General features: G+C 41.6%; 4 protein-coding genes across 4 annotated transcripts in view; 1 reads left to right on the top strand and 3 right to left on the bottom strand.

Annotated features, from left to right (window-relative positions):
* Positions 1-84: 84 nt before the first annotated feature.
* Pmar_PMAR021280 (conserved hypothetical protein) lies at positions 85-1,477 on the bottom strand (the record flags this gene model as incomplete). The annotated part of the gene is made up of 6 exons (XM_002774228.1): positions 85-159; positions 484-599; positions 648-756; positions 984-1,111; positions 1,161-1,291; positions 1,347-1,477. 6 exons carry the CDS (start codon positions 1,475-1,477, stop codon positions 85-87), a joined length of 690 nt encoding a protein of 229 aa, XP_002774274.1.
* Positions 1,478-3,041: 1,564 nt separating this feature from the next.
* Pmar_PMAR021279 (conserved hypothetical protein) lies at positions 3,042-6,492 on the bottom strand (the record flags this gene model as incomplete). The annotated part of the gene is made up of 13 exons (XM_002774227.1): positions 3,042-3,175; positions 3,223-3,293; positions 3,381-3,508; positions 3,858-3,937; positions 3,985-4,066; positions 4,210-4,303; positions 4,351-4,400; positions 4,715-4,803; positions 4,845-4,943; positions 5,096-5,158; positions 5,208-5,316; positions 6,225-6,352; positions 6,405-6,492. The coding sequence occupies 13 exons, from the start codon at positions 6,490-6,492 to the stop codon at positions 3,042-3,044; spliced, it is 1,215 nt and encodes a 404-aa protein (XP_002774273.1).
* Positions 6,493-7,191: 699 nt separating this feature from the next.
* Positions 7,192-7,495, bottom strand: Pmar_PMAR021278 (ubiquitin, putative; the record flags this gene model as incomplete). The annotated part of the gene is made up of 2 exons (XM_002774226.1): positions 7,192-7,314; positions 7,385-7,495. The coding sequence occupies 2 exons, from the start codon at positions 7,493-7,495 to the stop codon at positions 7,192-7,194; spliced, it is 234 nt and encodes a 77-aa protein (XP_002774272.1).
* A 193-nt stretch (positions 7,496-7,688) lies between these two features.
* Positions 7,689-15,421, top strand: part of Pmar_PMAR021277 (prokaryotic dna topoisomerase, putative) — a gene marked incomplete at both ends in the record, with an annotated part of 9,084 nt that continues 1,351 nt past the window's right edge. Inside the window, 15 exons of the mRNA XM_002774225.1 lie at positions 7,689-7,772; positions 8,166-8,241; positions 8,542-8,624; positions 8,672-8,863; positions 9,017-9,051; positions 9,106-9,217; positions 9,357-9,531; positions 10,035-10,108; positions 10,574-10,692; positions 11,373-11,511; positions 11,749-11,893; positions 12,375-12,548; positions 12,899-13,002; positions 13,933-14,078; positions 15,339-15,414. Coding sequence (XP_002774271.1) covers positions 7,689-7,772; positions 8,166-8,241; positions 8,542-8,624; positions 8,672-8,863; positions 9,017-9,051; positions 9,106-9,217; positions 9,357-9,531; positions 10,035-10,108; positions 10,574-10,692; positions 11,373-11,511; positions 11,749-11,893; positions 12,375-12,548; positions 12,899-13,002; positions 13,933-14,078; positions 15,339-15,414 — 1,734 coding nt within the window. The remainder of the gene's footprint in view (positions 7,773-8,165; positions 8,242-8,541; positions 8,625-8,671; positions 8,864-9,016; positions 9,052-9,105; positions 9,218-9,356; positions 9,532-10,034; positions 10,109-10,573; positions 10,693-11,372; positions 11,512-11,748; positions 11,894-12,374; positions 12,549-12,898; positions 13,003-13,932; positions 14,079-15,338; positions 15,415-15,421) is intronic.

Below are 15,421 nucleotides of genomic sequence, written 5' to 3'. Positions count from 1 at the left end.
GTTGGGCGTTGGTGCGAATGAACCCAGTCATTTTTCTAAGGTGATAAAACAGAAAATCCCTTCGCTCACACACGCAGCGATCAACTACTCGTAATGACTCTGTAAGCGAATCTTCAACAGCTCTATCTTCTTAGCCTCCATTTCCTTTAACACTTGTTCCTGAGTTGACGGTATACATTTGAGTATATATAAACATAGTAAAACGGAGAAGGATAGGAACAGGAAAATTGCAAATTGTAATTTACAATGGTATATCTATTGGAGTTTCACAACCCGTTTTACGTGAGGTGGCGTAAAACCCTGTGAAAAACGCGTTATTCACGGTGATATGCAGCAGTCGTGAAATATATTTTTCATATCACAAGGGTGAAACTCCATCCATAGTAACGTAGCTATATATACATCAACAAAATCTGGTATAATCAATAACAAAAAATATATATATCGCCAGCCAACCTCGACTTCGTCGCCTCCTCCTACTACCAAGCGCTCTCGATCTTGTTTCCTTCTCTCCTCCCATTCAAGACGTCTTATTTCTCTCAAGTTGTTGCGTTGTCGAGCCAATTTAGCTTCAACTCTTTGGGCACATTCCTCTTGACCTGAGCCCAACAATTACCGCGCGCCACGAAATTGCCGCCTCCATTTACGTTGAGTTGCATCCCTCTTCCTATCACTTTCTAACCTCTGCTTCGCACTGCCGAGGTAACCGAGAAGGTTACCAAACATCCTCCTATTCCTCTTCATGCTCTCGCGTATCTAAAAATATCACATCAAAAACTCGATGATTAATTTTCCGATTAAAAAAACCAAACGATCAAAACCACTCACAGTTCACTTCACAATTTCACTAAAAAACTTCACCACAAATTCCAAACTTTTTCACACCCCGAATTCACAATATAATGTCCTTCAAAAATCTATTCGGCGGTTGAGACCATCAGTTCAGCCCGTCAACTCAGTGATAGGGAAACGAGTATTAATACCTGTGGGCTAGCCTCCGAGAACCCTCCAAGTTCGCTCTTTATAAACCTCGCTTTCGCCTCCTTCTCTCGCTGCTCCTCCGTTAGCTCCTCAGATTGCCGAGGTTGCGATTCTCTCCCAGCCCGACCATCTGATCACACCAAAAACCATCACGCGGCACGAAATTTCATTAACCCCACCAGCTGTAGCGGCTTCTCCCGAATCTCCTCCTCCTCCCTCATCGTCTTGATCATAGTCTACGATTCCTCCCACTTCATTCGAGTCCACTGGCGGTGGTTTAGTCTCAGCCAGCCTCTCTTGAATGCGAGCACTGACCGGCGCGAAAGTGCCCGCCCTGGGGTTCGAACCCGAGACCTCTCGCTTACTGCTCTTCCATCAGTTTGTCCATCTCCTTACTCAAAGTACGTTCATCTCCTTTCCCTCCTTCCTTCCCTTTAACCGGCGACCTCGATGACAAGGCGTCTTTATGAACCCGACCCGTCGTTGCAGTTGACATCACTTCTATAAGGGGATTCTCCTCGAAAATATAAACAACAGCAACCGATGATGCTGACAGATATTGGAAATCGTCAGCAGTGTCGGAAAGTATGTTTGCCTCTCTTCAGATTAGTTCAAGGGAATTTCCTCACTAAGTATAGCAGTTCATATGCAAATTCGGATAGGAGTATACAGAAACCAATAAGAATTTCCCGAGATTTCCTCCCAGAACTCTCATACTGTCACCAACACATGCATATTCTCATGAGACACGCCAACAAAACAACCAATCATTATCCAGGAAAAGTACTCAACAGGTCATGTACACGTGCCGACTATCGGAAGACCCCGCGTTCGATCCCCAAGACCAACCACCTCATAGCATCTTCAAGTGACATATCTTCTCACAAGGGGCGATGATAGTGTGTCGTAGATGCCTGAGATCATCACCACCCTAAACTCACATGTGGATGAAAACACCCCTCATAACATCCGTTGAGACCAACAAGACCACATAAACATCCCAAGACGATGGCAACAGACAATCGATTGTGACTAACGACGAACAACTACTTTCGATCTCAACAACTCCATCGCACCGAAATCTAGCAAGAACAAGGCGGGCATTTCACACTGGCATTTGCCAAGTGGCATCAGCCCACCGGCTTTCCGCGCTTTCAACAACAGCAACAACAACGACAACAACAACAACAACAACAACAACAACAATAACAACAACAACAACAACAACAACAACAACAACAACAATACCAACAAGAACAACAACAATACCAACAAGAACAAGAACAACAACACTCGAGATGCATCGAAATCTCCGACCACCTAGCTATGCAACTCCGAATAAATTCGGCCGCCTTGTGAGCACCATCAGCATCCATCACGGCTGAGGGAGTACTAGAAGACCAATTATGACCGATCCTCTTGATAGCAGCCCACGATGCATCGTGAAGGCGATGCACCTCAACAACAAAGACATTTTCGAAACCGTCAAACTACCTCGAAATTTCGCTTCCGTTAACATTACACTAGATCTACTAGCAGCGTAAAATATTTCCCACAGTTGCTGAGCACTAGAACCAAGTCAGTACAGTGCCATCCGATCACCGGAACACAGATCTTATCCGAGATCACGACTACGATAGGAATGCACCAGACAATAGCAACTTCTCTTCCTCAACCGAAATTCTCAACACGCAGTTTTCCAAAAGGGAAAAAGAGGCCGCTCATGCCATGTAAGGCTAAGTTCACACGGTTAACTCTTCTACACGGCTTGAAATAATTTTCCACATATCTCCTGCTCAAGAACCTACCTCAGCTGCCATGCGACAGCTCTCGACAGCCTCTTTAACGCTCGGGAATAGGGCGTGATCATGAAGATGCCAATCGATGCATTGCCGGCAGTCTGGACTCAACGATAACATAGCGGATATTACCAACTACAGAGATCAACTACCGCGCGCCACGAAATTGTACCCACACCTCACAATTGGACCGCCGAGGGAAACAGGACTACGAAAAACGGATAAGACTAAAAAAGTGACTCTCTATGCGGGAAAACTGCGTCACTCGCCACAAAATTGCTCCCATGCTTCAGCCAACTTATGAATACCACTGCGGATCTCCGGTTCGGTGTAAAAGGCGAAGGAGAGTCTAATGCAGTCGTGACCACAACTCCCATCCACTGAAGTTCGAGCACCTGTAATAATTAATATTCCCATAGCAAATTGAGACGCGACAGTTCACCAGGTAGAAATCCAACGCCTTTATCTCTGCAGAATTCGAGGAACTCCGTGGTATCTTTCCCAGCTGGCAATCTGAGAAAAAACACATCGCCAGGGATAGAACCAGGGTCATGGGATAGACATCCCGATGCTCTACCACTACACTAAACTTCCTACTACTTTTTAAACTTCAACCAGAGGAAGTAACCTCCATTCGGCTTATGAAACGTCACATAATCAGACATCTCCTCCTCCAAAGCAGCCACCATCGCCGCCAACCGCGATCCATATATCCTTCTCAGATCATCCTAAAACATCCTAGAAATACTACCCGAGTTCGGTCCCTGCTCTAAACCAGAAATGTTGCTAGACGCCTTCAGCGTATGTGTTATAGACTTGAAATAATAAAAACGCCTAAAGTTTCACATTGGAGTCTCACCCTAGTGATATGAAAAACATATTTCACGACTACTGCAAGACGCAAATATCGCGTTTTTCACGGAGTTTTACGCCACTTCACGTAAAACGGCTTAAACTCCATTGTAATTTTACTTCTGCAGTGAACGGCTACTCAACCAGACATCACGTACCAAAAAAGCATCATATCTTCGAAAGCATACCATCAACTCCTAACATCATCCCCAGTCCCCACACTACCAAATGTTCTTCTAATCGTCCACTCCTCATCAATTCCGTCACAGCCTCGACCAGAACGGGAGGCGGCCCACCACCGCTAACTGAAAGCTCTCCATTACTTTCAAACTGTCAAGATGAACTTTCTCACGCAAAACTCCGCTCGACAAAATCTTGGGGATGTTTTCCGGATGCGTATGATACCACCCCAGCCGCAAACCGGGCGCCAGAATCTGAAAATTTGCGAGGAAAAAACCCGAAATCCTGCAATTTCCTGCAATTTCTTCCAATCCCCTACCATGGAATAAAAATTTGCATATGTTTTATTTTGAGTATATGAAATTTGATAAACATGCATCGCTTCGCTCCGCCTCACCTTAGAAAACGATCCACACACCACACAGTGTCTCATCCAATCATCCTTCATACCAGCCACCTGCATCAGCGATCGAATGCCTCCCTGCGCTGACCTAAAAACCATAACTAAATCATCTTAATTCCGACAATCAGCACTCACTTCGAAACGTCTTCATAGTGCAGTAGACCGTAGGGTTCATCAGAGATAACCTGAAGAAAAATTTCGCGCGCCACAAAATTACCCAAACTAATTATGAACCATGGAATCAATTCATTCAGTGATTGAGGGAAAAATCGATTAAAATTTCCGCGAAAAAACTCACATCTGTGGCCAGCTCGAAATCATTAACGCTGAATTCAGAATCCAAACACTATGCGGTGAGAAAATACACACATCATCAACTACGTGCGTCGATGACTATGGAAATTCTGCAAATTCTTTTCCGTAACTTTCCGTGACTTTCCGTAACTTTTCCGAAACTTTCCGGGCTTCCCGTAAACTCCTACTCTAATACCAAACTCACCAGAAAATCATATTTCACCGCAAGCTCCATCACCGCCTTCTGCCGACCAACACTCATCACCGTTCCCTGTGGGTTGTGATGCACAGGTACTAACAATACAATCCATCACAATATTTAATGCCGTTATTACTCGTATATAACGCGGAAACCTTTTCTCTCCTCAGGATGCTCTCGAGCTCGTCCGGGATAAGGCCTTCCTCATCTATTGGCACTGGAATCAGCGAGGCACCTATCAACGCTCGTGCATAGTAGCGTATTTTTTTCTGATCAAATTCGAGAAAAAAATCAATTTTTCTCGTTTTTCTGAGCTCCCACATGGCTCAGTGTACGCCACCCAGAATGTCACCAAATTTCCTCATTGTCACCAAACCCCTGCACTACCAACTTCCTTGAAAATGTTTCCCGCCAAAAAATAGGTATTATTTTCCACCAACACGACCGATCCTGAAAGACTCCATCCCTTACCACAATTCATCGTCAACATCACTACTACCAGGGCCTCCCACGACGCCCTTCGCGAGAATACTAAGTGCCGCGGAAATTCCCGAGGTAAGAACAAGGTGATCAGGCTGAACGGCTGTGCTGTAGGAGCTCGATAGCATCTGAGAAGAAAGATTCACAATAGGCCCAGTAAGATGACTGCGAAGTTTGACGTGTTATCAAACAATGGATTTTCATCACCCTAGTGATATGGAAAACACTAGAGAAAAACATATTTCCCGACTACTGCATATGTTTTTCCCCGAGTTTTACGCCACTTCACGTAAAACGGGTTGTGAAACTCCACTGTATAATACATTATTACGTTATATTACATACGAAAATAGTAAAATTAACGGTATAGTGATTGAATATTCATTAAATATTATGATCATTTCTATGAAAGCTTTCTATAAGATATCATAAACTGTACTAATTACCTTATAGGAATAACTACATGTATTAGTAATACCACAATAAATACCATCTAATGGAGTTTCGCTACCCGTTTTTACGTGAAGTGGTGTAAAACTCCGTGAAAAACGCGATATTCACACTACGCAGTAGTCGTGAAATATGTTTTTCATATCACTAGGGTGGTGAAACTCCAATATAATAATAATTATGGTAATAATATTGACCATTTATTATCACGGTTATGGTGCGGTGGAAATATCTTAGGTTCCTCCTAGGAAGATACACATGAGGTCCATGTGCAAAACAAGGATCGTCTCGAAGTGTAATTGGTTTATGCAACTCGAGCTACTACAAATGAATTCGGGAGAGTAGACAAGAAATATGATATCACTGGACAATGACGATTCAACACGGTATCAGAAAATTTCAGGAAAAAAACCATTTTTCGAGTTTACAAAAATTTACATCTTTTTCACCGACATCAAACCTCAATTGTTTACATCGCATCGACACAACTCTCAATACTTGGTAAAATGGTAAATCAAATCCTCTACTTACAATTTTTTCACGAAAAAAATCAGATTTTTTTCCGGAAAAAAATTTTTCGGCTCACCTTAGCCAAGGCTTCGCGGAATTTGAGAGGCCCCTGGGTAGTCGCGTATTGGTACATACACCAATCTTCAACTGCTGCGGCACATCCTACTTCTATCGCTTCCTTGAGGATCTTAGTAGGCACTACAGCTGAATTGGAAAAGTTGATTTTTTCAAAAATCGGAAAATAACAAATGATTACCGTCAGAAGGCTGTCCGATAGCAAAGTTGATTCGATTGGCCGAGACTTTAGTTTGGCAGAAGTCGCTGAGTTGGACTGTGGGCTGCATTAGGGGGAAAAAGGAGGCGAAGCGGCGCGTAGTGAGGAAGGACAGGGAAAAACTGAGGTATCCTTTTTATGAAAAATATATATTTTTCGAAATTTGTTATTTCCGACTTGTCAATGGACGACGTATATATGAAAAACATATTTCACGACTACTGCATATCGCCTAGTTTTTCACCGAGTTTTACGACGCCACTTCACGTAAAACGGTTTGTGAAACTCCATTGAGAATCATCTATTATCATTATACTCCTCTGAAGATATACTACTAATCATATTAATAGTGAAGGTATTTATAATATAGATATCCTCTTAAGTCTCATTCAGTCAGCAACCATAACTTTTCCAACTCCCGGGGGGGGGAATGGCTAGGAACATAGTCTTCAATCAGTTTCCCATGTAAACTATAAACATTGTCCCAGTTGTTATCAAATCCTGGGAGACGTTATTTCTCAAAAGTGTGGGGAAATATGAACATGTGTCGGTGATAAAACGGAAATTCTGAGGAATTTTTTTGGTGAAAATTCTTGTTGATTTCTGTGTACACTTCTACCCAAATTTCCAGCTGAGCCCAGGTGAGAAAAGCGAACATATATTCCTCCAACACTGCTATAGACTAAAACGAAACACCATAGAGAGGAGGAAGAAGGGTAACTGAGGAAGCGATGGAGATGATGTGAGCGAAGAATGGTATTACCTTTTTTTATAGGCCGCCACGTAGTTGAAGGACCATGTGGATGGTCGACCCGGGTTTTACATTGTAGTCGGATAACTTGCAATCATCACTCATCTGCTTGCCGGAATAGATTAGCCTAATCTGTTCCACCTGAGAAAATGGCACTCATTTGGGCCTATTTTGTATCTTGCACGCTCAACCTCAAGATATCCCAAGATACCTGTATTCCTTCCCTCTCTTGTAAGGCTTCCTTCACGTGCCTTACTGTATTATCCGGCTCGAAATTGAAGTTGCTTTTTCGTCCAGTCAGCGTCTTTATGAAAATTTGCATTATTACGGAAGAATACAATCAACACTACCTGTTGAATTGTGAACACCACAATCTACCGTTCTCGAAAAACGACAAACATAAATCGCTTCGCTCCGCTAGAAAACAGCCGCGCGCGCCCGATGACTTGGTGTTTTTTCTTTCATCGGTTGGCGTCACTATGGCGAGCAGGGCAGCGGTCATTACTCGTCGACTTATGTCAACTTCGACATCTGGTAAGATACCAGTAGCTTCCTCACAGGAACAGATCGACTTGTTGCATAAATCTAAAGTTATTCAAGTGAGACTACTACTACTACTACTACTACTACTACTACTACTACTACTACTACTACTACTACTACTACTACTACTACTACTACTACTACTACTACTATCATTGCTACTACTACTACTACTACTACTACTACTATCATTGCTACTACTACTACTACTACTACTACTATCATTGCTACTACTACTACTACTACTACTACTATCATTGCTACTACTACTACTACTACTACTACTACTACTACTATCATTGCTACTACTACTACTACTACTACTACTACTACTACTACTACTACTACTACTATCATTGCTACTACTACTACTACTACTACTACTACTACTACTACTACTACTACTACTACTACTACTACTACTACTACTACTACTACTATTATGTCAGGTATCCACCGATGATAAGGCTATTGGTCCTCTATCTAAGCTCGAGTCACACTTATGGGCCAACATCTCCAATAAAAGTACGCTATATTGTACTTTCATTTAGTAGATTCTACTATAATAAGTCGATTTACTCTTACCGCTAATATTGCGACGATTTACTATCACCATTACTACTAATGTGACGATTTACTATCACCATTACTACTAATGTGACGATTTACTATCACCATTACTACTAATGTGACGATTTACTATCACCATTACTACTAATGTGACGATTTACTATCACCATTACTACTAATGTGACGATTTACTATCACCATTACTACTAATGTGACGATTTACTATCACTACTAGCAACGTCGAATCCCATTCAGATCTCTACCACAGAGCATTCTCAGTGCTGTTGTTCGAGAAGAGTACCGGGTCGATGTTGATACAGAAGAGGGCGGCTAATAAGGTGAGTACCATTCCTACGACAACTCGCATCCTATGTTTCACCTACAGATTACTTATCCCTCCATGTGGGCTAATGCTTGTTGTAGCCATCCCGAGTATAACGATGATGAAAACACTGTAGGGAATTTCCCGGACATAATTTTGAAATATTTTGTATCTTCTCAGGAGCCTCCGACACAAGGAGTTGTTGCGGCCGCGTATAGGCGACTCGAACAAGAGTTGGGCATCAAAAAGGATGAGGTTTGTTGGAAGAAAATATGCACATGGTCAACTACATGTGTTGGTGATGACAATATGAACATCGTTTCTGTACACTTCTACCCGAATTCGCATATAAACTCCTGAACTCAGCTGAGGAAAGAAAATATATATTTCTCCAATATTGTTTTTCAGTTGATTCAAGAGCTCCATCCGCTGACCAGAATAAAGTAGAGTGAGGGGAGGAAATTACCGCGCGCCTCGGAATTATACTTGTTGTTTAGGTATTCGGCCCGATGCTCAGGAGATGGGTCTGATTTTGGCGAGGCCGAAATTGACTATATTTTGATTGGATTTTGCAAGGACCAAATTCCGGTTGTTCACAATCCGGAGGAGGTGAATATTTATACGTCGACACGGAAAAAATATGCAAACACAAAATGAAAATTCTGAGAAATTTTTTGTTGGTTTGTGGACACTCCTATTTTTAATTAGTGAGGAAATTCCTCCGAAACTTGAACGATGCGTTTTTTAGGTTGAGGAAACTCGTTGGGTATCAGATCTTCGAGAGCTTCGACGATTGCCTCGTTCGCATCACTATGTTTTCACGCCGTGGTTTGAGCTCCTGGCAAAAGATGAGGAATGTCTGGAACTGTGGTGGCCAACGATCAAGAAGACTGGCGACTTGGGACGAATCACGGATATGGGAAGTATTAGAGCCTTTGATTGATCTGAATTTGATGCTTGTTTCGGAGGGATGCCTAGGTTGCGATAAGTGAGTGAATTAATAGAGTTTAAAGTGAAGTGGCGTAACGTGAGAAGAAATTAGCTTTTTGAAGTATGTTCTTGTACAGACTCAGTTGAATTCGTGTGTGAAATCTTGTATGAATAGTGAGGAAACGGCTGAGCTCAGTTGAGGACAGCAAACGTATATTCCTGTAATACAGGATGTTGTATCGCCATTTTCGAGGTGCTGTGTACCCCGGACTTATATTCAGTAGTTAATATTCTATGGAATTTTACGTGAAGTGGCGTAAAACTCGGTGAAAAACGCGATATTCGCGGTGATATGCAGGTGATAGTAGTGAAATATATTTTTCACTAGTGCTTTTCATATCACTAGGGTGGTGCAACTCCATTATACTTGGAATTTCTCAGTGGTAAAACTGAGCGTGTGGCATCGTCAGCTTTGAAAAGTATATTTATTTCCTAGTTTTTCACTTCCCTTTAATGAGGCCGCCACCACCAGCAGCTGCTGCTGGTGGCAGACGAATAAGAGCACTGAATGTGGCGGAGAAAAATTCTGTGGCGCGCGAAATGTGCAGAGTGCTAGGAGGTGGGGTGATTCCGAATGGGAACCCACCAGTAGGAGAGTTCCCTTACCGACTACTTGGCAATGTTGATGTAGTAAAATTTGGGCTGGGCGGGCGCGATATGTCGGAGGTTGCACATGTACACATATTGGAGTTTCACCGTGAAGTGGTGTGATACTCAATGTGAAAAACGCGATACGAAGTGAATTGAAAACACTTATATTGGACAAGTCGCCTCATATCACGTAAAACACTGCTCACATGCGTTTTTCGCGAAATGCAATGTGAAATGTGTTTTTTCATGTTACGGGTGAAATTTCTAAATTTTTCTTCTGAGAATATTTCTAATTATGATCGAACTAATCATAGAGGTTAGTGATGCTCAGATCATTACGCGAGTAGGCGAAGTGTTGTTATTAGTAGTTGCTAGTGTGATCAGGTAATGATGGTAGTAACGGCAGTTCGGGGGCATCTAATGGGACTTGATTTCGAGCAGGAATATCGAGGCCGTTGGGACACGGTTGATCCGGAGACGCTCTATAACGCACCTCTCGTCAAGTAGTGTTGATAAGCAATTTATGGAGTTCCACTAGTTTTACGTGAAGTGGCGTAAAACTCGATGTATGTTTCCGCGACCGATGATACAATTGTTTTCCGCAAAGTGAATTGTGAAATATGTTTTTCATTAGTGTTTTTCGTATCACGGGTGAATCGCGAACGAATATGGATATTACAGCGCTATGTAGATGGCACTACACAGCGGAGCTTCGCCCGTTTAACATGAATTGATGTAATACTCCATGTGAAAAACGCGATATGAAGTACTTGTCGAATTACACCGAATATATCACACAATTTTTCGTGTGACGTGTTTCACGCGTTATTCACTGCTTATATGCATTTTTGAGGAACGAATTGTGAAATATGTGTTTACTGGTGTTTTTTATATCTCGGGTGAAACTAAGATATCATATAATTATCAAATATATGAGTATATTTGTAATATATATATACCATAAGCCGGCCAGATTTCGGGCATTTCTGGTGGTGTCGGAGTAGACGGTCGAGCTAGTAATGTAATTATAGTACTTTTCCTCTTGCTAGTGGTAGATCATTTTGATATAAAGGGTAATGGACTTACGGAGATTCGAACCGGGTACCTTTCGATGTATGGTCGAGCAGTCTAACCAATTCGACTATATTACATTGCACTTATGTATCGAGTAGTAGAATTATAGGTCAGTTGCTTCGGACATGGGCCCAGTAGCTGGTAACTTGAGGAGGTTGGCCCGGACGTGCGATTGGCTCGTGTTGTGGTTGGATTGTGATAGAGAAGGAGAGGCGATTGCTTATGAGGTTATTGAAATAGCGAGAGAGGTAGTAGTTGGATTAGCAACGATTAAATGGGCGAAAAACTCCGTAATCGTCTGGTCTTACGTAGTGTGAATTCTCGTTGATTTCTGTACACTTCTACCCGAATTTGTATGATTAACAAAAATTTTCCCAGAATTTTCTCAGGATTCTCATATTGTGTCCAACACATGTAGTTGATCATGTGCATATTCTCCCAAACTGCGGATGAAATGTCAGTACCCACATTTCTCTTCATATCAGGCTAATGCGAGGCTGAACGTTTATCGGGCGAATTTTTCCGCCCTCACACACGCTGATCTCACACGAGCCTGTTTGAATCTAGCGCGGCCGAATCCGCATCTGGCTGCTGCAGTGGATGCTCGGCAAGAAATAGATTTACGAATAGGTGATAAAGCGGGGCCCTGGGATTGAGCCTCTGCGGGTTTTTGGATATCGAATATAGAAGATCCCTCTTGCGCCCAGTGTTGGAATATATATTCGCTTTCCTTAGCTGAGGTTGGGAATTTTATCACTCATCACAGACGCTGGTACAAGAATCCGGGTAGAAATATACAGGGATCAACGGTAAACTCATGAAATGTCATCTTAGAATTTTCATATTATCACCAACATATGTGGTTGTCCATATGCGTACTCTCCCACACGTCATCATGAATATATTTTCTAAGTAAAGTGAAGCGGTTAAATGCGATACCACATTTTCCGTAGATCTCGTAAACTTTTACTCAGTGTTGGAATATAGGATCGCTTTCCTCAGCCGAAACCAGAAATTTCCACGAATGCCACCTACACATGTAGTTGACCATGTGCATATTTTCCCATACTGCTTTTACTACTCGATCTGACAATAAGCTCACTAATCTCAGGAGCGTCATTTACGCGGTTTCTCACTTTGCGTTATAAAAGGAGATTGCCTTTGCTCGAGGGCATACTTTCTTATGGGCCCTGTCAATTTCCAACTCTGGGGTTCGTCGTGCAACGCTGGCTACTGCAGAGGAATTTCATCAGGGAACCTTTTTGGACGATCAAGTGTACGGTGAGTGCGGTGGTCTGCGATAGTGATGGTAGAATATAAGTTTGCTTTCCGAGGCTGAGCTCAGAGGTTTCGTCACTAAATTTTGGGAGGATGTATAGGAATTAGGATAGCAGTTCACAGAAATCAAGGAGAATTTCACAAATTTTTCCCCAAAATTTTTGTGTAATTTTACAGATCTTGGCGAGTTTCGGGTATTTTTTTCGTATCATCTGAAAATACACTGTTTGAGTATTCGTGAATTGATCGAAGATTGGTCCGTTGAAACTCCCTGTACGTGGTTACAACAGATATCAGTGCCCTTGAGACCTATAGCTGATGATCATGAACAAGGGCTCATTAAAAGTGACCCGGAAGGCGGCCCCATGGTTGAAGTGAAACTCCTTTGGGGACGGCATCGATTATTCGATCATCTCGCTACTACTTTACTCTACGATAGATGTTTACAACATGTTCGAGAGGTAGGGCTTGTTTTGGGCCTACTTTGAATCTTTGTTTGAGTGCATATGGATATTAATATAGATCCTATTGTGTGCGCTGTGCCGCGACAGTGATGATCAGAGTAAGATCTGTTCGCGATCATTCTCCCCTCGGATTTCGCCGACGCATATTATTACGTATATATATACGATAAACATACTTATATTACTACATGTGCATATTCATATTGGGCATATTTCGAATCTTTGTATAGGTGTATATAGGTCTTATTATTCGCCTTATGCTGCTATAAAGATGATCGGAAAATTTTCAAGATGTTCTTGATCATTTTCAAACCTGCTTTTGACGCCGTACGCCCGACAGCAGGTTAACGAATATTTAATAATAATCTATGTTTATGGTATGATGTGTGAAAATAAATATCTTCGTAAATACGAGAGCATTCTCGAAAATCTATGAGATCATATCCCAACGAAAATTTCCTTATCGATTTTTTCTACGCCGATTACGGTATAGTTATATTCATTGTAACTGTATGTTTATATTAACAGACTGAACACCATCCTTTTTTGAATGATAATTTCGTGTTTCAACGATTTACTAATAATGGAGTTTCAACCGTTTAACGTGAAGTTGCATAATACTCGATGTGAATTTAAGAGGTGTATGGCTTCGCGACCGATCACACACTTGTTTTTCGCGAAGTGAATATTGTGAAATATGTTTTTCACTAGTGTTCTTCATATCACGTGTGAAACTCCAACGTTTAATGGAGTTTCACAACCCGTTTTACGTGAAGTGACGTCGTAAAACTCGGTGAAAAACGCGATATTCGTGGTGATATTCAGTAGTTGTCGGGTATGTATTTCACTAGTGTTTTTCACATCACTAGGGTGGTTAAAGTCCAATATTTAATGATGTATTGAACTCCGTGTTTGTATGATTTTCAGTCCGGTGGTGGTGTTGTGACACACGTGTCACATAATCCGAAGTCTCGTTGGAGACCGCTCCCTTTGAGTACGGTTGAGTTCGCAAAGTTGGCGTCGAGTAAATTGAGGATAGACTCGCGTCAAGCGATGAGGATTGCGGAGGAATTGTGAGTTTTCGGGAAATTTTAGGTTCTTTCTCGATTTTTGCCATGTTTACCATTTTTACCATTTTTACCAATTTTTCCAATTTTCCCCAAGTTTTCCTCAACTTTTCCATTTTTTTCCAAATTTTTCTTAATTTTTTCCCCAATTTTCCCAAATTTTTTCCAATTTTTCCCGCAGAGCCATACCTATTGGTCGAGCTGTGCAAATACTTCCTCAGAAATCGTCAAATATTTCCGAATTTCATCAGAATTTTCGTATTGTCACTAACACATGTGCATATTTTTCCTGAGAGACCCTCGGTAGATCCACGAGACACTTAGGAATAAGAGTGGTATGTGATGATAAGAAAAAAATTTGTCATTTTCTGATTTTTATGGAGTTGAGTATTGCACGTGTGTGAGCGTTGATTGCTACTGATCGCGAATATAATAGGTGTATTATATTGGAGTTTCACAACCCGTTTTACGTGAAGTGGCGGAATGCTGTATGAAAAACGCGATATTCGCGGTGATATGCAGTACTCGTGAAATATGTTTTCGTGAAACTCCATTGTATCCCCTGGACAGAAGCTGATACATTTAATAACAAGTTATAGGTATAGAATTAGGGATAAGGATGTGGAAATGGAAGCCCAATTTTCAAGGAGGGTACAGCTTAATGCTTTTGAAAAACTTGAATATTAGTGTGCTATAAATTGCACATGTGTTGATGAAAATGTGAAAATTCTGAGGAAATTGTGGAAAATTCGTGATGGTTTCTGTACACCTATAAGCAGTGCTGCAAAAAAATGTTCGCCTTCCTCAGCTGAGCTCAATATTTTCCTCACAAATCAAAGAAGTTTATATACGAATTGGGAGAATATATACGATTAATGTACAGAAAGTAACAAGGATTTTCCAAAATCTCCTCAGAGTTTTCATTTTGTCACCAACACACGTGGTTGACTTGTGCCTATGTATGCAATCCAATACGGCCTTGTTACAGATAGCAAGACTTGATTATTCACCAATAACTCATGAGTAACGAATGGGATGGTATAGCTTAGCTGATATCTTAGCTGATACAGATGGGGACAACGGAGACACAAATGTGATGGACTGCATACCGCAACAGTCTCAACTGACAACAGTTAACGTATTATGTTCCCATATCAGCACAGACCATGGGCAACTTTTACCACACTGTTATAACTCCTGAGCTCAGCTGATGCGAGTGGACATATATTGCAATACTGTTGTCCATGTGTAATTGACTCGGTGTAGGTATAATCGGGGTATTATATCGTATCCGAGAACGGAGACTGATAGATTCAACCCTAATATAGATCTGCTAGAATTGGTTCGTT

The sequence above is a fragment of the Perkinsus marinus genome (genome assembly GCF_000006405.1).
Source record: "Perkinsus marinus ATCC 50983 genomic scaffold scf_1104296958668, whole genome shotgun sequence".
Lineage (NCBI taxonomy): Eukaryota > Perkinsozoa > Perkinsida > Perkinsidae > Perkinsus > Perkinsus marinus.
Note: the sequence above shows the minus strand (reverse complement) of the source record. Positions and strands in the feature narration are given on the sequence as shown.